This window comes from Cupressus sempervirens, chromosome 6 (genome assembly GCF_028749045.1).
Source record: "Cupressus sempervirens isolate cs-2001-9-10 chromosome 6, ASM2874904v1, whole genome shotgun sequence".
Taxonomy (NCBI): domain Eukaryota; kingdom Viridiplantae; phylum Streptophyta; class Pinopsida; order Cupressales; family Cupressaceae; genus Cupressus; species Cupressus sempervirens.
In genome coordinates this window covers 128,286,758-128,308,859 of record NC_143123.1, presented here as the reverse complement: position 1 = coordinate 128,308,859, position 22,102 = coordinate 128,286,758, and the positions used below count along the sequence as shown (strand labels likewise).

At 36.7% G+C, this 22,102-nt stretch overlaps 1 protein-coding gene across 3 annotated transcripts in view; it reads right to left on the bottom strand.

Moving 5' to 3' along the window:
- Positions 1 to 1,320: 1,320 nt before the first annotated feature.
- The window catches only part of LOC149551562 (uncharacterized), a 63,811-nt gene continuing 43,029 nt past the window's right edge, over positions 1,321 to 22,102 (bottom strand). For all 3 annotated transcript variants that reach the window (XM_089787061.1, XM_089787062.1, XM_089787060.1), the window contains 3 exons: positions 2,273 to 2,346; positions 2,087 to 2,175; positions 1,321 to 1,838 (listed from right to left, as the gene is read on the bottom strand). In XM_089787061.1, coding sequence (XP_089643187.1) covers positions 1,772 to 1,838; positions 2,087 to 2,175; positions 2,273 to 2,346 — 230 coding nt within the window. In that variant the 3' untranslated portion in view covers positions 1,321 to 1,771. The remainder of the gene's footprint in view (positions 1,839 to 2,086; positions 2,176 to 2,272; positions 2,347 to 22,102) is intronic.

The following is a 22,102-nucleotide window of genomic DNA, read 5'->3' as shown; positions in this document are numbered from 1 at the left end:
GTCAAAATAGATCAGATCTGATTTTTTTGTCGTCTAAATCAAAATCTTCCACAGAAATGACATCCTTGAGTTTGTATCTGTTGTGCTTCCCACTTTAAAAGACACAAGTTCACGTTAGTGTTTTGCCACCACTGATGGCTTATCACATGAGCCTAATAAACCTAAACTGATCTCTCAACATGTGGCCCATTTTTATTACACAATGACAACCACTAATGTGCTCATTCTAATTTATAGGATTTTCATCTCTTTCTATTGTGATCACAATGAAAAGTGAAAGAATCACTAGAGCCAACATTATGGCGGTGACAAGTCAAATGGTGCTGGTTTTTCTTCTCAAGTTTTTCGAACCAATCACCGAAAAAAAGTATCCTGTCATACCTCTCTGAAAATGATTATGCTCCCCTCAAACTTTGCCTAATAAATTGAAAAATTGAATTAAAATAAGAATCCTTAGGTTTGCTCAGAACTCTAAAATTATCTAGGAAAAGATATGCAGTAGTACCAAATGCCATTCCTATATGGACATCACCAAATCATCATTCATATCATCACCATGTCTTTGTAAGGGCCAGAACCCTTGTTATGGTGCTTTTATTAATAAATAATATATCATCATTCATTTTCCACACTTTTTTTTCCGAGTACTTTGATTGAGAAACATATCTGATCACAAAAGCAAATATGATTTGATGTCTGAAAATGTGAACATTTACTTCTGGGAGGAAAACAGAAAGGGATAACTGGCAGTAGCGTAACAGCATTAGCCATCTCATGAAGCAAATTATGAAAATGCATAGAGTCTTGTCCAACTCAAAAACTATCAAGCTAAGGGATTGCTCTAAATATAGGAAACATGCAATAAAGCTATTGAAAACCCCACAGAGAATTAGCTACTGAGGAAGAAATGTTAGTTGAACTGCTGACAAAATATGGAAATTTGACAATTGTAGACAAGATGAATTCAACAAAAGATACCCAAACAGATATATACAATAAATTGTCTTCCACTATTAAACCCTTTAGATGCCATCAGATTCACTGAGTTCTGAAAAACACACCTAGTCAAAGTAAAAGTGGCAAGATTCAACTTTGTGTCAAATATACAAGGTACTCAGAAACTTCAAAAGATAAATTTGAAGCCCAAGTATTTCCACCATGGGTACAAGAATGTTTCAGCCAACTTTGAATACATGAGTCAGTCTTGCAATATCCCTCCTTATAGATCTTCACAAGAAGAAAAAACTAAGCTTAGACAAGTGAACTTGTATATGTAAAATAAAATTAATTATGCACTGAGAATCTCACAAAACAGAACCAGAAAAAATAAGGTACACTGCTTCTCATAGTAAGGTGACCAATATAAATGGCAGTTCATGACAACCTTCGAACAGGTTATGTAAAATGCTATCATGTTGTCCCATTGGACATATAACTTCATGACAATAGATTGAAACAGCTCCATTCAAAATATTTCTACATGATGAAAGGGTGTTAAATTCTAATCAGGATGATAAAAAAGCTAGATGAAATATTGTAGAATTGAACTTGAAAACCATAAAAGTTCTAAGTTAGATTTCTGAGATTCTTTTCATAGGTAATCAATTTTGAAAACCCTATCCATAAGTCATTGTGCTTACATCCTCCTCTACATCAACAAATTCCTTAGTCCTGCAGTCAATTTTTGGTATAAGGAAAAAAAGATTCAAACAACGACAATCATCTATGATACATCGGCAAATTATAGTAACAAAAAATCTGGTCATAAATCTCAAAAAGATTTTCCCTTGTCCACTTTAGAAATCCGCTTCAAATTCATGATACTCTTGCTCATTTCCCTGACACATTAACAAGAATTCGTTCAAGTTATAAAGAGTTCAAAAGCATACAACATTATTAAGGGCCTATTTTCTGAGAATGAATCCTTCTGCATGTCTAGTAGTTTGTTTGCAATTAAAAATTATTAGTAATTCAACAACCCTTATATTAAGCAAAGAAAATCTTATATGTTAGAAGAAGCCAGATTTACAATTTACCTGCTGGCCATAAATGGCAAGTTGGCAACGGGAAGGAATATAGCAATTACCTTTTATGCATGTACACTATACAATAGAATATCGGAAGCATCATCATTATCAAGATGCAAATTGCATAGTACCATAAACTATTCTTCTTCTGCAACAAAAGAAAATCAAAACAGAGAAGAGTCTTCCATTAAAGCCAAACCATGACTATAACGCTAATATAATTAACAAAAGATGAGTAATCTTACCCCAGCACCTCTTCTGAATGGCCGACTGCCTTTTTTGCAAGTATGAGCATCACAAAACTGCCGCAAGAAAAAATCTACAAGAAGATTCAAAATGTGAGCAATTATTTGTATCACGTGAAAGCAGTGGTATCTCAGTTGAAAGTCAATGTGCTAGACTGTAAAGAACAGACATATTTCTGATAAAACTGTGCACGACTCGTGAGAACACAAAAACACTTTCATGTCATTCTTTCACCAAACTGCCCTCAAAGAACTTGCTTACATGTTTTAACTATAAAAATAGAGATTTCGGTATGAAAGACTCCTTAATGTAAATACGAACCTAATATGTAAAGCTCTAGCTTCTTTTCCTTCATGCATAGGAAATAAACATCACTGGTTTCTAAAATATAAAAATCAGCAATCAACTAATCTTTCATTGCAACTTCTTGGCTACAATTTCAATCATTTTTTCAGAATCTTCCATTTACATATAGAATATTTAATCATATTTTCAACTTTTGCAATTTTCATGGAACAAATTTATAATGCAGGAGCATCACGGTGATCAACCAATCTTGGATTGCCCAAAATATTCTTGCTTTGTTTCCTAATTTTCATTTTCTGCATACAAGATTAGTTTGTGCACACGTATGTTTTGAGGTTGTGTGTTGGTATATGTTTGTTAACAGGCAGTTTTTTATGACTATGTCTACACAGTTATTGCATTTCATGTACTTTGTTATTTTGTATAAAAGTCCATTAGACTTGGTCCCCATTCCCTGCACAAGCTTTGTGTGAGTGCAATTTGAAATTTTGACATTTTGATTGACCTCTGCAATCTTCAGCATTGCTGCACAAGTTGGTGGATGGTTTCTGATCGTTGCACAAGTCTCCACACAGACTTCTGTCTTGCCACAAAAGTTATGGTGCCAATCTTCAATTTCCACGAGACAAATGTGAATTCCCCAATCCCACACAATAATTGAATATTAATTCTAAACCCACCAAATGGTTGATTGTCTGTCAACAATCTTTCCACATCACAGACAGCTACTAGGTGTTTCCATGCACTTCTATTTGGAAGTTGGGCCGATGAAGCTATGCATGTGTCAATCAAGCGTTAACATCAATACCCCCCAAGAGATATTGCCCTAGGATAGTTGGATGTTTTGGCAACATGGAAACAAGGACATAACCTCCCTTCTATCAATATCTTGGCATCCCCCACAATATCCCAATTTTCGCTTATGGAAAAAAACACAAATTATAAAATTTAAAAGCCCTAAAGGCTTATGATGGCCCCACAAGGCCCCTCAACATCAATAGATATTCATATTTTATTCCTATTTGCCCTAGCCCATTCTCATTTTCATGTTTTCATTTATATTGAGTTTTGGGATTGCATGTAAGGAGCTATTAATACTGAAATCGAAAAAAGGCGATGGAAAACAAATAAGGACAAAGAAATAGGAAGGAAGAAGTGTGTAACATGACCTTGATTTGTTTGTTCTTATGTGATCTTTTGTTTGGAAATGTCAATTTTTTTCTCATAGCTACAAATGTTCTAACATTTCAATGCTTTTTATCGAATCTTCAAAACCATTATAACAATTCATAATTGAAAATCGCACAGATATATCGCAAATATCATTATATATCACTTGTCACAAGCCCTGCCGAATTAGTCACAGTTAGATGCAGCACCGCTTTATTCATTGTCGCACAGTGATTTTTACCTGAAAAAATGGTGGAACTGCGAGCTTTTCATGCAAATAAATCGGTTAAAAATGAAAAAAAGTACAACCAGATGCGAATTCTGTTTTTTCATTTGATCCATTTGGTGAGCAACAACATCCAGCAACATGCAGGTTAAAGATTTTCCAGTTTACTCAGGCGAGTTTGGGCTCTCTGTGATGGACCGACAGCTTTGAGCAATGACATATACTCTGATAAATCTGAGAAAGCCTTTCAGTGACTAGCCAACTGGTTTGAGCAACGATAGAGAACTATGCCAACAATCCTTCACTCTCAGTTTTGATATTCACTGCCCCCTCTCCTCTATGAAATAAACTAAACAGCTAAATGCCTCTCTACCATGATGAATTGATATATTTGATCGGATTTGCAACTGTAAAAACCATCGCATGTTGGTGATACTTCAATCACGTGATAAAATAGATAAAATTCAGTCACATTTACTATATAATAATATATTTTAACATATGACGGTAGTTAAATATTATTATATTATTAACGTTACACAGTAGCACATTAAAATGTATAAATATATTATCATATAGTAAATAACATAAAAATATTTATAAAACAATTATTTACATATTAAATGTTTTAATTTATTTTGCATTTAAAAGAGTACATATCAATTTTGTGTATGTGTATTTTTAATAGTATGTTCAGAAATTATATCTTTTCAAATGTTCGATAAAAGTACCAATTTTCCCACCAAGTTTTTGGCAAGCCGTGTTTTTCAACCTTGTCAATGTTTTCCAAACACCCAGACCTCAAATTAAACTTCAGCTTGTTCAAATCTCCAGATCACTTTTCTTTAACTAGTTCAAACATGAAAAAAAAGTTATTTTTTAGTGCTTTACAATGCAAAAACTGCTACTTTCTATGCGGAGATATGTTAAAAAGTTTGAGGGTTACTTGTATGCCACAAGATTCACATTGACTGCTGCAATTTTTTATGCTGAGATATGTTAGAAAATTTAATGGGTTACTTGTACACCACAAGATTCACATTGACTGCTCGCATTTCCAACATTTGAGTTGAGTCTAATGGAATCAAATGACAAAAGGCCGGAGTTTAATTATTAATAACCCCACTTACAGGTATATTCAATGTGTAAGCAAAGAATGATGCAAATGAGACTGTTGTCAGTTCCTATTTCAATATGTTAGGATTAAGGTGTTATCTACCTTATAATTCCTATGACATGGTTCCAACATCTTGGAACCTGTGTTTAAGGTGTACTGGGAAGATATTTTTCTAATATTATTTCCCACTACCGTTTGTAATACTTTCATAAAGGGTGGTAGGTTCCATATGCAACGGCAAAAGGTTGTGAACACAATTATTTGGTATTGTTTTCCCACATGTGGACAACTAGAATGAAATAAAATATTAATTAAAAAATGGACAAATGATGACCTTTCGCCTTTTCTGGGGACTTGGTAGAGGCAATATGTGTCTCCTGCTACTTATCATTTATCTTGAAAGATAGGGCACCCGAATTGTAGGGAGACATCCAAGGATTATGCTGGTCTTGAATAAAAAAGTCTTATTTGTGCACCTTTATTGGTCGTTTTGGAGCTCTTACCATTCTATAAATGCAGCTCTTTTGAGTGTTGACAAAATTAGAAACTGTTGAATATAAAGTTCATCTGTAGGAACAAGGATAGATGGGAGGCATAAGCAAGTTGTTCATGAGTACACAGGTCTTGCCATGTTAGAGGCTATGAAGAAAACACAATAAAATGCATTGTAATCACATTTATCATTGATAACTCATACCTGGTCTCTCTTCTTGGTAGAGTGTTTTCCCACAAGGCTTTTCTCCACATAAATCTTGTGTTATGTGGTGTTCTTATTTTTGTGATTTATGCTTCTTTGCTGCTATCTTATGGTGATAAGATTGGATTGTTAGGTATGATTGGACAATAAATTCCAATGACACTAAATGGTTGATTATATCCAGAGGACCAGAAGCAATCTTTCCTTGCGTCATTTAACTACTTCATGTTTCCAAGCCCTTTTGTGGTGTTTCAATCTCTAATTTCCTATGGTAGTAGTCGAGCACAATACTGCTCACCACAAGTGAACATTTTTAGCAGAAATATCAAGCAAGTATTTTCATCATATTGGTGAGATGGTAATTTTAAAATAATTAGCCAGTAACTACTAATTGCTCTCATCTGATGGCCAACATAATTGGAAGAGCTTGCTTGGTGATACATCCACTTTTCACAGAATTTGGATTGGCATGATCCATGCTTAAATTGACTGTTAGTTAACACTCATTTCTTAGAGTGGTAATTGTGCACAAGTTCAGCAAAATTTGGCATCACTATTGCTAACTGTTCAGCTTACTGGTGAATGCCAAGAGTAATGTGTGATCCTTTATAAAGTATGGAATTTTGAGACAAATATTTACTGATTTTAGAGTTCAAGATAAAGAACAGAAAAGTTGTATGGAGAATCAGAGAGGGCATATTTCAGTTTAGGATTTCGGGAGGTTTAACACAAACTTCAAGAACTTCTCCTTAAGATGGCCTTTTGTCATTGACTCATTAATTTGTGTCACTAGATTGTTGGGTTCTATATTGTAGAGTGGCCTGTAGTTGTATGATTCTTCTATAAGCTTATGAATTTGTTATGCTTTTCAATCTCCATTTTCTTTCTATTGCTTTGGTTGTGTACTCTGTGTGTCTCTCAACTGGTGGTTCATCTATCTTGCTTATGGTACTGCATCAATCTAGATTAAAATTCATTTGACACAAGTGGTGCATCGATTGGGTATTTTCATTGGGCCTGTGGGTTGATAATTCTTTGATGAAAAAAGTTCACCACTATTGACTATTATCTGACAGCGAGAACTGGTTGAAAGTTAACTTGGTGACACAAGACAGACGTGTAAAATCCATTATAGAAGCATTCTCTTTAAAAGAAGAACGAGTTCAAGTTTTGGGAGTTCTAGTGAAGAAGTGTAAGCTTCTGTACATCCAAGTTTGGGATTTGAGAGAGCTGTGACACAGAGCATCTATACTCAGATTGGTTATCTCTCATTGGGTTGAGTAGTTAAGATTGTCAGGTTTCAGATTTTGAATAAATCTTCTATTAGTTAACAAAGTAAGTTTGATTCTGAATCTCCATATTTCTTCCTACCGTTTCTGTTATGTCCTCTGCATATCCATCCACTGGTTGTTGCTTTGACCCTCTTACAGTACCACATCATGTAGATCCAAAATCTGTTGAGACTGCCTCAACTTGGTAATGACTTCTGGCAAACTACTTTCAATACAAACCCAGAGGTATAGGCACATTAAAAATATTAAGCTTTTGGTTAAAATATAAATATATTTTGATCACCACTCTCAACTATTTGTCCAGAGGAAAAGACAAATCTTATCTATATTGTATTTGACTGCAGTAAATATAAAAGAACCTAGAACTCATAGCCACATTATCACTCTGCAGATTCCAGTTTTGTTTCAGGACCCAGAAATACAGCTTACTTTGCTGAATTGAACAATTCAAAGCTTGTGTTTTAACAAGGACAAATTCAAGCACATTCCAGGTGAGAAGTTTTCATCACTTTTTTATATTTAAAGCAGCCAAACAAGAGTGGTGTCCCCCTTAAACAACAGCCCTGAAGCAACTGACAGCAAATTAAGAATAACAGATAGTAATAGCACTCTATTCAAATATCAACAACAAACTAACCAGCATCTACAAAATATACCATGTCCATAGTTACCCCTAACACTACCATTATCCACAGTATAAATCCAAAAAATAATGAAATCTTTAAAAGTGACCATGCAGGGTCTTTCCAGGATAGTAAAACAGAAAATAACAGCAGTGGTGAGAACATCAAAGCTAAAGACAAGGCCATAGGGGCTGCTTATAGTAATGCAAAAGAGGACTGATGCAGCCCCTAAGTCTCCTTGGATTTGCATGGCTTAGCAAGCATTATCATCACCCAGTCCTCTGTAAAGGAACTTATAAAGTTCCTTAAAGTTGCCTTCCTCCTTGTCCGCCATTCCCGGCATATCCTTCTGTAGCAAACACACAAGTTGTGCATGATCTTTAGTGCAAAGCGAGAGAGATCCTGGAGTTATCTTTCCATATCTACCATTCTATTTTTTGATTTTGTTTCTCTTCCCAAGTGTCCACAGTCATACCACCTTCTCCACTAAGAGTAGCCTTGCCCTTGCTAACTTTTGGGTGACTTAACTTCCACCTCAATGGCCGATTCCTTTGTAATGTCCAGGGATTCAATTCTTAGGCTCAGAACTACTCATGACAATAGAGTAGGCCACTCCTTCAGAAGCTTTAACCTCTTTTCCATCTTTACCAGTAGAATCGCTCTGCCCACCCTCTACCAAATCTGAGTCGACCTTTAGAATTTTCACTTTTTTCGCAGGTGTAGTAGCCAGTCTAGTAGACTGGCAGGGCGTACTATTTTCTTCGAATTTATTTCCTGTACATTGAATTTGGCCTTTTTGTGAGTCTTGGCTTTCAGTTTAAGAGGGTGGTCATTCCTCTTCTTTTCCTTTGGTTTATCTTCAGCCATTGTGTTAGAGGGTGTATCAGGAGAACCTTGTTGAGCTTTTAGGGTTGGGTTCATTAGCATTTATTTTTACTAGGCCCAAGGGTGTCTGACAAACTAGATAACTGTGGGGTGGAAGTGGCAGAGGCTTCTTGAACCACAATGGATATAGGGGGACACAAAGCGAGGTCAAAATGATAGAGCCTAAACACAAGGCCTTACTGACTAATGGTCGGCTTTTTCCCTTGTCTTTTGGCCTCTACAGTTTCTTTAACACTATTCTCTAGTGAATCGGGAAAGAAAAACAAGAAGATGACACTATAATTTCTAAGACAACTCAAAAAAGAGGCATATGGGTAAAATATTTCATTACCACTAAACATAGCGGATCCCACAAAGGACGAAATTGTTCTTGGACATATCCAGCACAAAATTTAATAGGGTTTTTGTCATCCCTGAAAAATTGGTTGAGGCTTCCAATGTCCAAATCCCAATTGGTTTTCTTCCATTTATGCCCTGGTGTCAGAAGACCAGTGGCTTTCGCAATAACTTCATTTTTTTCAAATCGAATGTTGCCCATTGAAACATGCCTCTTATTCCATGAGACAAATTGCAAGGAGAGGCTTTAATTATGCCCTGACACATTCCCTTCTTTAAAAGTATGTTGTATGTGAAAGCTTCAAACCTAGTCAAAAGAGAATTGATATTGACTAATGTCCCCTCCATCTTCCAACCAGCATGCACAGTTCCTTTGGTCACTTCCATTGTCATCTTTGAATCACCTTCACTAACCATAGAACCAATTCCAATTGACAAAGCAATTCTGAGACCCCAAAGCAAGGTCATGGCCTCAACCTGGTTGCTTGTTGAACTTTTTAAATCAACCAGTGCAAGCGACAATTAAGTTACCTTTATGACCCTAATCACACCACCTGCTGCAAACCGTCTTGAAGCACCATCGAAATTTAGCTTACAACAGGAACGGGGAGGAAGTGCAGTGTTACTTATAGCTCTCTTCTTAGTGTAATCAAACTTGAGAAAAGTGTCAAAGAATTTCTAGTTTGCAATCATAAAATCCCAGTTAGATGCAGGGCAGCTAGGGATTTTCCAGCTACCAATAGCAATGTTTTCCAAAAGGAATTTATCAAATATCTTAAGGACTCCATCCACAAAACTCTCAAAATCCCTGAATATTGTTCCTTTCTTTCTAGAAGCACTAGCACCATGGGGAGGAAATTGCTGCCATAGTTTCTTAATAAGATGATACTTAGATGGGGAGGAAATTGCTCCTTCTTTAGCGAGATCAACCTGGCTTGAGATTTACCATGTAAAGAGGCCCACCAAAAGAAATCGACCATTGGGATTAGGTGAGAGTACCAAACCTTCCACAAGCAGTCACATTCCTCATCGTACTTTGTCAGCATGTTGTAAGCAGGTTTGACCGAAAAGACACTATTCTCGTTTCTTGACCAGATATATTTATCATCCTTAGGGCCCGTCTAGTTGCCGGAATTGGATGGCAATTGGCATCACCAAATTCTGGATTTGAAATCTACTGCATTTGGGTCAAAAATGTGAAAAGCGAATAGGGGTGTGTGAATTCTCATTTAACTCTGAAGTCTGGATTTCAATTTTCCACCTCAATAGGTGGAATTGGAAAATCAATTCCAGAATTGGGAAAAACGAGAATTTGTACAATCCAAGTTACCCTAAAAATCATCCTGGTGGCGGTTGTTGGATGGGAATTGGCATCACCTAATTCTGGATTTGAAATCTACTGTGTTTGGGTTGAAAATGTGAAAAGTGAATAGGAGTGTGAATTCTCATTTACCTCCAAATTCTGGATTTCAATCTTCCACCTCAATAGGTGGAATTGGAATATCAATTCCAGAATTGGGAAAAATGAGAATTTGTACAATTCAAGTTACCCTAAAAATCATCCCGATGGTGGTTCATATGTTTTGGACGAGAATTTTTGTGATCAAAACAAATGACCAAGCTAAGATCAGGTTGGGTCGACCAATATCAATCTTTGTAGACCCAGAGAGCAAACTCATTTTTACACTTTTGATTTCAAATTTTTTTTTGCCATCTCGACCTCTGGTTTTGCACCAGATTTCTTGGCCTAATCAGCCTCTTTAGACACATGTATGAGGCAGGCAAATTTAACCGCCACACAAATCACAGGGAATCTGCAAGGCAATATCAGGCAAAGCTCTACCAAGCTAAGATCGGGTTGAGTCGACCAATATCAATCTCCGTAGACCTAGAGAGCAAACTCATTTTTATACTTTTGTCTTCATGTTTTTTTTTGCCATCTCGGCCTCTGGTTCTGCACTAGATTTCTTGGCCTGATCGGCCTCTTTAGTCACATGCATGGGGCAGGCAAATTTACCTGCCCCCCCCTTCTCCCTTTAACACATCAGAGATTATTCGCTCCACTCCATCATCTCTACGCTCTCTTTATTAAGCGCTGACCTTCTCCACTACCCACCTTGTCTCTTCTCCACGCACATCTCGTCTTCTCTCCTCACATCACAGTCCATCTTAAACAGAGTCAACTTAGTCTTAAAAGGTTGTGTTCCATGGTCCAGAGGTACACCTTTCCTTTTCATGCCAACATCATAAACCCTGATCTTTGGATCATGTACACCACGACAATAACATGATTTGGGATATGGTTTCTTTTTTATTTGATGATATCTTCTTGAAGGTCTTTGACCCTTGGCAGCTCCAAATCTTATGCTCTGCAAACAGCCTTTAGAAGTGACAGTCATAGCAACTAAAATAAATGATACAATAGTCCATCCAAATTTTGGTGGTGTTGATAGCACACTTATTAACTTTCTGAACTTCAATATAATATTATTTTATATAAGTGTTGATAGCATAAAATAATATTATTTTATTTTAAAATAATATTGACTTGTTGTAGTGAACATTTTTAATCCGTAAAATACAATCAAGTACTTCCAGCCCTTTGGTCTCTTAAAGGTTCAATGATCATGAATGTTTGTGTTGATTAGCTATTAATTCCAATTTAAGCGTATGCATGTTTGAATCTTGTTGAGTAGATAATGCTTTAAGCTTTTCTATTATCTGAATGTCATTTATGGTTTGCTTTATGTGTTGAGTTTTAAGGCTTTCAGATCATCTGTGATTGTTCCTAATGCATGTGTTATAAATTGCCTTGAGATCCCATTTTCCTGGAAAAAAATATCTTGTTATTTATTATTCTTAAAGTTACTCGTCTGGTAGTAGCCCATATATAGTCTAAGGTTTGAGTAGGTGCATAAGCTGCAAACCTGTTACTAGATCCCAGACCATATTTGCACCTCATTTTCTTGTCCTTCCTTTGGTCTTTGGTCAATCTAGAGGTCCTCAACAATGGGGTCAAGTCCAAGAACCGCAGATGGCGCACAATCCTCCTAGGAATTTTGTAGCTTGGAATAGTTAAAGTTTTTTAGTTGTCCTAACTCCTCCAGCTACTTGGGGACAAATTCCTACTTCGGCATTTAAAGCTCTTCCTAAATTCACTGGAGAAGACACTAAAACTACCGCTTAGCATTTGTAATATGTGGCTGAGGTCAGTTCATAATATCACCAAACACAACGTGGCTTTGAGGCTTTTGACGACCTCTTTCAAAGACAAAGCACAAGATTGGTACGGCTCTCTCCCACCCAACTCCGTTGTGACATGGGACCAGTTGGGGGACCCTTCCTATGAGCGTTTTATGGATAGGGAAGGCTGATCCTCATTGCTCTAGTAGTTGATCACCATTAAGAGAGCTCTACAAGAGGCCATAATAGATTTCAACACGAAGTTCAACAGTCCCCAACTGTTATGGCTTTTGTTGTCTACCTCAAGGCTTTCGACCCCAACATCTATGTAATGATCCAATCTATGGGTGGGAATACGGTGTTGCTACTAGGGCAGAAAATAGCCTCACGATATTGGTTGGCTCCCACCTAGACCTATCATGCTTGTCTTTCTAGAGATGCTCATCTCTATTCCTGTTGAAGCCAGCGCCAGTGACACACCTCAACCTCCGCCCTAGTCTATCTACTATTACTCGAATGCTTAGTCCAGTAGCACCACTGCTCCCACAATGCTAGCATGAAAAATGAATGATTTAAAGAGTCTATTGCAAACTTTCTCTAATGAGATTATTAATTTGAAGAGACATCAAGCTTTCTCTTCGAAGCCACCTTATCAGAGTTGTTTGTCTGCAAAGTCTAAATACCAAATGAATCAGAATCAAGGAGGCTTGAAGTTGTCCAGTCACAAGCTAATAACTAGCTAGTCCCTGTCCATACACCAATGCAAGTCGTTCTGCCTAGCCAAAGTAGAGAGATGATACCTGGCTAAAATAACCTGACAGACGATACTAAAGCATGGTGTTTCCATTGCAACAAAGCCCATGCACCGCCGAATTGCCCACGAGGAACTTGCAACACCATATTACGGAGTCGAAACCTCAAGGGGTTCCCCCTAGCCCTAGCATTTACGCATCTCTTAGCATGGAAAATGTTGTGCTTACTACACAAACGTAAGGCATGTCTTTGAAGAGAGAAACAGAGATTGCTCCCAACCATGCCATGTTCTCATGGATGGAGGACAAAGAAATGACATTTGCAAAATGACATTTCCACATCCACTTCCAAGATGGAACAAGTGCGGTCTGATTGCAATTCCGCTCAAAGAGGTAGAGCATATGTAAGCAAGTAGTTCATCAAAATAAGCCTAGTTGTAGCAAAGTTGCACTTGAAGCCGCTATTGCCCCTCCCTATTAAAAGCCTAAGGAGACAACGGTTCACAAGCTTGGAGATCCAAAACAAGCCATGCCAACTTTGCTAAATGTGGTCAAGCAGCTAAAGAAGGCCCTTGCAAATGTCTCTTTGGAACATCCTTGCCATCCCAAGACAAAGGTCACTATTGCAAGAAGCATTGCTTGATAAAAAGAAGTCACAGTCTACCCCGGAGGATGACCAAATATGAACAAAGAATAAGAGATCAGCCAGCAAATGGTCGGATCTTGGAAACCAGGTGCGCACTCCTACCATGCTCACTAATCAAGGAGATTTCACTACATATGTCAAGCTAGACCAGCCTAAACCTATCCCTTTCTATTTAACTTTGATTGTCAATAATAAGTTGCTAAACAATTCTATGATTAATTCTAGAGCCAATACTACAGTCGTGTCTAAACAAATCGTTGAGGCCCTAAATCTTAAATATTAACCCCTAGATAGAGGAGTCATGAAGTTGGTGGCAATAAAATTCAAACAATAGCTATCACCAAGAGATTTTTGCTTACATTATATGCTTTCTTGAGTCTACTTGCGTCATAGGAAATAGTTGTGATCGATACTCCCGTTGCTTTTGTGCTATGTCTCTCTCCTGACTTCACCACTAGAATAGGTCAATATCTATCCTTAGATTGGTCACACCTCATCCTAAGAGCACGGAGCCAAATTGAATATTGTATCTAAACCCCTAAACATGGAGCATGTAGTAAATGAAGCCTTGATCAACTCTAAATCCAAGGAAACACAACTTGAAAAGCTTCTGAAAGATGAGGAAGTTCTTGAATTTGAGGAAGCAGGAGAAGCAACTCTCCTGAATGATTATGCTAATGTCAGCCATTTCCATTCCATTGGTCTTGGTACTTACGTAATCTACAAGGAAGACCAAGAAACACTTCAGGTGTCTAGGGATGTTTCAGCTAAGACAAAAGTGGGAAAGACTGAAATTTCATCTCTCTGGTCCATACATTTTGATGGCGCCAAGTGTAAAACGAGTTCTGGTGCAAGTGCTTGCTTGATCTCCCCCATGGGTGAGCAAACCTGTCAGTCTTCTGCTTTGAATACCCATGTTCTAATAATGAAGTAGAATATGAAGGCCTTATGAATGGGTTAGGTCTTCCAAAACAGATGAGTACAAAGCAATTGGGAGTGCTCGGAGATTCTGAGTTGGTTATCAACCAAGTGCAAAATACGGTTGTTGCTAAGAATATGTGCATGCGCTAATCGCCATAGAGTGGGATCTTATAGAAAGCTTCGATGCTTTCAACATTCAAGGCATCCTAGAAGATAGAACACGGTTGCAGATAGCCTAGCTACAGTTAGCTCATGTATCAGTCCTACTTCTGATATGTTGGAGATCAAAAATGTTGCCCGCATAATTGTTAGGGTTGTTGTGCTTGATAACGATCAAAATTGGCAAGACTTTGAAAGTAATGAACACATTTCCGCATTCACACAACTTTCTAGTGAGTTCACAAATCAAATGCAATCCAATGTAGCTGAAGCCTATGAGGATCAAATCATCCATTTGAGGGGAAATAAGCTACCTAGAGGGCTAATCACCCTTGAGAATCTCCTTGAATATGATGATGCTCGAAATAATGGGAGATTCATGGCTAATGGGAAAGACTATTGTGACCTAGAGGTTGCAAAAGGAAAAAAATTTAAAGGTCACAAAGAATGTTCCTCAACGTGGTTAGGATCAATTGATACACCTCTGTGAGAAATATAAGTTCATAGTTGCCTAGTCATATGCTGACCTCAAAGGCTATGATCTCTTAGTCATCCAACATACTATTAAATTGACTGAGGGAGAAAAGCTAGTTAAGCAGAAGTAGAGGCCTGTAAATCCTAAGATTGAATCTCTGATGGTTTAGGAGTTGAAAAAGCTCGTTGATTCCCACATCATTTATCTTGTCAAGCATAGCATCTAAGTCTCCAACTTGGTTCCAACCCATAAAAGGAATGGGTTCATTTGGTATGAGTAGATTTATGGGATCTAAAAGAGCTTCCTCAAAGGACCATTATAGACATCTACTATGTGTAGATTTATGGGAATTGACACTACAAACAGTAGCAGGGTTAGAAATGTTCTCTCTCTTGGATGAGTTTTCTAGTTATAATCAAGAATGGGTGAAAGATCGACATAAAACAGCATTTACCACTAAGTGGGGAATGTTTGCATAAGCCAAAATACCCTTTGGCCTGTCTAATGTCAGTGCAAGTTTCTAGTGTACAATGGATATCGCATTCAAAGATCTTATCGACAAGATCATCTTAACCTATCTGGCTGATCTCGCTATAATTTCAAAATGTTGTAAGGAGCACTTTGATCATCTAGAGCTTGTTTATTAAAGATGTCAGGAGTTTGGTGTTTTGTAGATTCCTAAGAAGCGTGTGTTCAGTGTCCCTCGAGGGAAATTGCTTGGGCACATGGTATCCAAGGATGACATTACTATTGATCCAGACCAGGTTAGATCAATACTAGAGTTGTTGCTTCCAGTGAACAAAACGGGTGTGCAATCTTTCTTATGAAAGATTAGTTTTGTCAGCAAATTCATCTCTGACTTTGTGAACCTTGTGAGACCCATCATGGTGATGCTCAAGAAAAATTTCCACTGTCAAGGAAGCCAATGCATCTGCCCCTATTCTAGTGAACCCGAATTTGTCAAAAGACTAAATCATGTATGTTTATGCAAGTGACTTAAGCATTACCATGGTTTTGAGACACAACAACAAATAAGGATCAAGTGAGCATCCAATTGCCTTCCACTCCAAACCTCTTGAGGATTATGAAGTCAAGTATAATTTTGTGGACAAATAGGCCTTTGCAATAGTTAAGGGGTTAAAGAAGTTTAGGCATTTTGTTGTTGCAAACAAGATGACTATCTATGTTTCCCATCGTGAATACATCATGAAAGGCAAGATCATTGAGAAGAGAGAAAACTGAATCACCAAGATCCCTAAGTATGATATTGATGTTAGACCCATTAAATTGATCTAGGGTAAGGGGTTGTGTGAGTATATAGATTAAGCAAACCCCCAGATGAAGAAACAACAGTCTTTGTGCAGCAAGCTCTAGTGGATGGAGATTGCGTAGTGAAAAGAATTGAATTCATACGGAGCAAAAGGTAAACTCCTCACCTTCCTGCCACTAAGAGATGGTGTTATAGGTTGCAGAATGTTTTTTCCTTGCTTGATAGATGGCATATTATTCAGATAAAAATTTTGATGTTCTCTATTGAGTTTCACAGTGACTCAGTGGGAGGACATTACTCAGCCCAAACTACTGCTATGAAGATTACCTACACATGATACTACTAGCCATAGATGGAAAACTCTCACTTGGACAAAAATCACCAAAAAATAATTCGAGAAAAATTCGGCCAATTTTTAGAAAAACTTGAGAACCTATAAAAAAGGCTTTAGTTTAATTTAAATACATATTTTTTGCAAAATTCAATGAGAAGATGCATCTAACAAATTAATTAATGTGAACACAAAAGAAACAAGCAGAGTTTATATATATATATAATTAATGTGAACACAAAAGAAACAAGCAGAGTTTATATATATATATATATGCAAATTGGGTACAAAATCACATTCTCATGTGGAATACTAATGGCAAGAAGCAAAATAGTAAATAGTTTCTATAAAACTAGAAGTAAATACATCACTGCAGTAAGTTTTTATAAAATTAGAAGTAAATACATCATAGTAAATAGTTTCTATAAAACTAGAAGTAGATACATCATAGCAAAATAGTCCAAGAGTGAGTTTCAGAAAAATTGGCCCACTGGAAAGTAATGCTCGTCTTGGATGTGAGCAAGTGGTTGAGCTTAGTTTGTCAAAACTAAGGAATATAGAAACGAAACCAAGTGATTTCTGATAAAATGAGTTAGAATCATTAAAAAATCCTAGTTCCAGCTTCAAGTTGACCTCAAATAGCCAAGACAGGTTGTGGGAGATAACACTATTGAAGGCATGTTGAATCCTGAAGCTTGGCTAAGACTGGAACTTTTTGAAAACCCCCAAAATCTACAATCTATATCTTAACTTCTATGAAGCTGAAACCTATCTCAAACATCTTGACAATATTTGTACATATATAACTTAAAAGTATAATTTATACTTAAATATTATATTTGTATAAATCCTCCTCTAGCTCTAGTACAAACTTGGGGCTCTAAGGGTAGAAGTAGAGAATCTAGTCATAGAAGTTTGTAATGGGCATGAATGTGCATCCTCTCTCAGTATATATAACTCAATCTATGGCTTGTCCTCCATCCTGGATGTAGCCCTATCTCTAGCTTCTCCTAGCACTAGCAATGACGACTAATTCAACTCAATATTATCCAATGTGAAACTAAATCCACCGCCCTCCTCCATAGCCTGCCCCTCCAAATCATTAATGTCATCTTCTTCAAAAACTGCCACAAATCCACCTCAAATCCATAGAAATCAGTTTGCAAGTGTTTGGAAGACTATTTTCCCCCTATTAGCAAAATACAAGTGAAGAAATGAGAAATGAAACTAATTTGGGTCGTTTTTTGTCTTCAAGTGCTGTTATAAATCTATGACTGACTTTTTAACAAAAACTCGTCAAGTTTTTGTACCAAAAACTCGAGGAGTACTAGTCTAGTTTTTGCCAGAAAATCGGAGGGTTTTTGGTCCCAGTAAAAGTCTTAAAAACTTACCAAGACAAAAAAACTCAGAACTTGATGCCCTAGTTCGCGAATGCCATGAATGTCACTTTTGTGTAAAGTTTCTGCAAATTCTGCTTTAAATCAGACTGAGATAATACCTTCTATGCTTGTTGAAGATGATCTTCTATAATTCAGACTTGTATGAACTGTCTTCAATGGTATAATATCAATTCTGGAAATGTTCTTAGTCTGCAATAATAAGTATAAAGCAGTAATGTAGAAGAGCAGACTTTATTTTGTATTGTGTGCTCTCTATCATTGTACTTACCCTATGTTTATGTTGAACCCAAGAGGCATGTCCTTACAAAGGACATGATTCTTCTAGGTCGGCCCTTATTATAAACATATAATAATTCTCCAAGATCGCCATCTATTAGAAGATCAAATTAGATAGCAAACATACTTGACAACTATGCAAACTAAACATTATTTAAATGCTCCTAAATGAGACGCCAATAAGGTTATTTATATAGGGTTAGAAAGAAGCAAATCCTACATAAGGATATTCATGCTTTACCTGATCTTGTACGATATGTTGTTCAGATCAGTATGTTATCATAGTTACATAGAATTAACACTCCCTCTTAACTTGATAATCATACTGAGAGATAACATATCTAACAACATCAATCAAGATGAATAAGCATAGATTGATACTCTATTGTCTATCTGAATTTTCTACACGTGGTATCATAGAACACATGATACTATGTCATATTACTATCCTGTGATACGACTTATCACTCATACTAGTGATAATAGTATTGCATGGAATGCAACATCTAGGATAAAATCTAGAGAATGATTATATTCTTCCTTTATCCAAGTTGTGACTCACAGGTACTGGCAGGGCTATATCACAACATGATCCTGAGTTAAGATCTACCAGAACACAAGATAAAATCCGGAGAATGATTAAATTCTTCATTTATCCAAGTTGTGACTCATAGACATAGAAATGTCTACATCACAATATGATCTTAAACTCATCTAGATCTGACGATAGTTCTCTATTGTTCAGCACATTATTTAAGAGATCGTAATCTCTCATTATGTCTTTTATACAAGTGTTCATTATCTCAGAGATCATCACCTCTTAAATAATGAATACAAATAGTGAAGACCATAACAATCGATAGCCTGACAATGATAATTTTAATTCAAAATTAATAATAATTAAAGAATACAAATGTATTATAATTCAACCATACCAAGTCTTTTCCGGAAGTGTTCTATCTTCACTCGAGAGAGAGGTTTGGTCAGAATATCTGTTGTCTGATCTGCAATGCAAATGTATTCTAATTTTACAGTATTTCTGTCTATCATATCTCTTACATAATAGTAAGGAATTTCAATATGCTTGGACCTGTCATGAAAAACTAGATTCACAGAAAGCTTGATGAAACTTTGATTATCACAATGAATAATAGTAGGATTCATGGGTTGACCAAATAATCCCACAAGTAACTTTCTAAGCCCAACTGCTTCCCGAGAGGCCATTGTTGCAGCAATGTATTTAGCTTATGTGGAACTCTGTGCTACTGATACCTGCTTTCTACATATCCAAGATATCATTGCTAAGCCTAAACTGAAACAGCATCCTGAAGTGTCTTTCCTATCAGTAACACTTCTAGCCCAATTTGAGTCTGTGTACCCATGTAAGTCCAAGTCAACTTTCTCATACTTGAGTCCAAGGTTAAGAGTGCCTTGTAAGTATCTCATAATGTGTTTAACTGCAACTAGGTGAATCTCCTTTGGCTCACACATAAACTGACTTATATCATTAATAGCATAGCAAATATCAGGTCTTTTATTTACCAAGTATGTAGGAGATCCAATCATTTGTTGGATACAATTGTTCAATTGTATGTTGTCTTTGATGTCATATTAGTCATCAGACAGAGTCTACCGAGCTCAGATGGTCAACAAGACAAAGGACAGAGTCCACCGAGCTCAGATGGTCAGCAAGGCAAAGGACAGAGTCTACCGAGCTCAAATGGTCAGCAGGCAAAGGATAGAGTCTACCGAGCCCAAAAGGTTACTAAAGAAATTTGCAGTGTCTACTGAGTAGACAGTTGTTACCAAGCTTTCAAGGTTAAACAAATAAATTTAGTTGTTACCGAGCTCACTCGATCATCAAAGGGAAATATGGAAGAAACAGTTCTTATCGAGCTCTCACGGACAAAGAAGGAATTTAGTTCTTACTGAGTTAACTCAGTAGCCAAAGGATTTTGTAGATGATGCAATGTTAACCGAGTTAAGACGGTTAACTCAAGAAATTTCTGGAAGCAGTATTTACCGAGCAGGGTTGGCCAAATGAAGAATTTCATTGATTTTTGAAATAACGTCTATTTGTTTAAGGTAATATTTGTAGCCGACTAATGTATGGTTTATTGGTAAATTTAACATGAGAATGAGCCGACTTGATAATCTGAATGGTATAAATAAGAGGTCAAGTTGCAAATTCTAAGTGTGGAAGTGGAATTGATGTGATATGAGGACTGATTATTGTGGAAGCGAATTTTGAGGATGATCAGAGATCATTGAGGAGCAACAAAGCCATATTTGATCAAGGAGGATCTAATGATGCAGAATAGAGAGCTGTAATCAGTAATTCAGTTGCATCTTGTTCAGATCAACTCATTGTTACTTTCTAACAATTGTAGCAGTGATTTCAAATCTCTTAACAGAGTTGGTTTAACAGCCATTTTGTAAATCCTCTAGCAAGGTGACAGTTCAGTTGAATTGTTCTAAAGACCTCTAGCAAGGCCACTCCTAACAGGGTGATCAAAATCCTCTAACAGGGTCACACCTAACAATGTGTATTGTAACCTTTAACAAGGTTGGCTCCTAACAGGGCTCACTTCAGAAGAGTGAAAATTGGTAACTAGTTACTTGGTGGTTTTTCCCATATTGGGTTTCCACGTTAAATCTAGTGTCTCTTGTGTTCATATTGTTTTCAATTGCATGCATGATTGCTTGAAGATAAGTAACAATTTAATTTACCGAGTTACAGCATTTTTGTTATGTTTACAGAGTATCAGCAGTAACTAGATCTTTAAGACATCTAAGGGATCTGATGATTAAAGTTTTTGTTAGTAACTGATTCACCCCCCCCTCTCAGTTACTCTATCTTTAATACCAACATCATCTGTCTGTAAAGAGTGAAATCTATGGAGGATGATTCTACAACTGCTTCCTTAAGTTTGTGTAGATTAGTCTCCATTGCAGAAGACATAGGTATGCAGTTCCACATTCCAAATCTCTTCAAGATGTCTAATGTATACTTCCCTTGATTAAGTATGATCCTATCAAAATTCTGCCATACTTCCAATCCTAGGAAGAAATGAAGAAGCCGTAAATCTTTCATTTCAAATTCTCTGAATAGATCTTTCTTGCATTGATCTATAAGATGATCATCACCTGTTATTAGCAAATCATCAACATATAGTATCAATATTATCATATCATTTTTATCCTTTTTATAATAGATATTTGGATCAGCTTCATTCTTTGAGAATCCTAAACTGGTGAGATACTTATCAATTCTTTCATACCAAACCCTTGGAGCCTGTTTAAGCCCATAGAGAGCTTTCTTGAGCCTACAAACAAAAACTTTAGGGGTATGAGTTTCAAATCCTTCAGATTGTTCCAAATATACCTCTTATGTAATCTTTCCATTCAAAAATGTTGTTTTTACATCTATCTGATGTACTTTCCATCCCTTCAATGTTGCGATAGCTAGGACTACTGTTACAAAGGTGTATCTAGCAACTGGAGCAAAGGTTTCTTCATAATCAATTTTCTCCTAAGAGAAACCCCTGACAACGAATCTGGCTTTATATTTTTCAATGCTACCGTCAACAGCATGCTTAATTTTAAATATCCATTTAGAAGAAACAACTAATTTTTCTTCAAGCCTTGGAACAATTTCCCAAACATCATTCTTAATAATGGATTGGTATTCTTCCATCATAGCATCCTTCCAAGTTGTATGTTTAATAGCATCTGAAACATTGGAAGTTCTGATTTAGATAAAT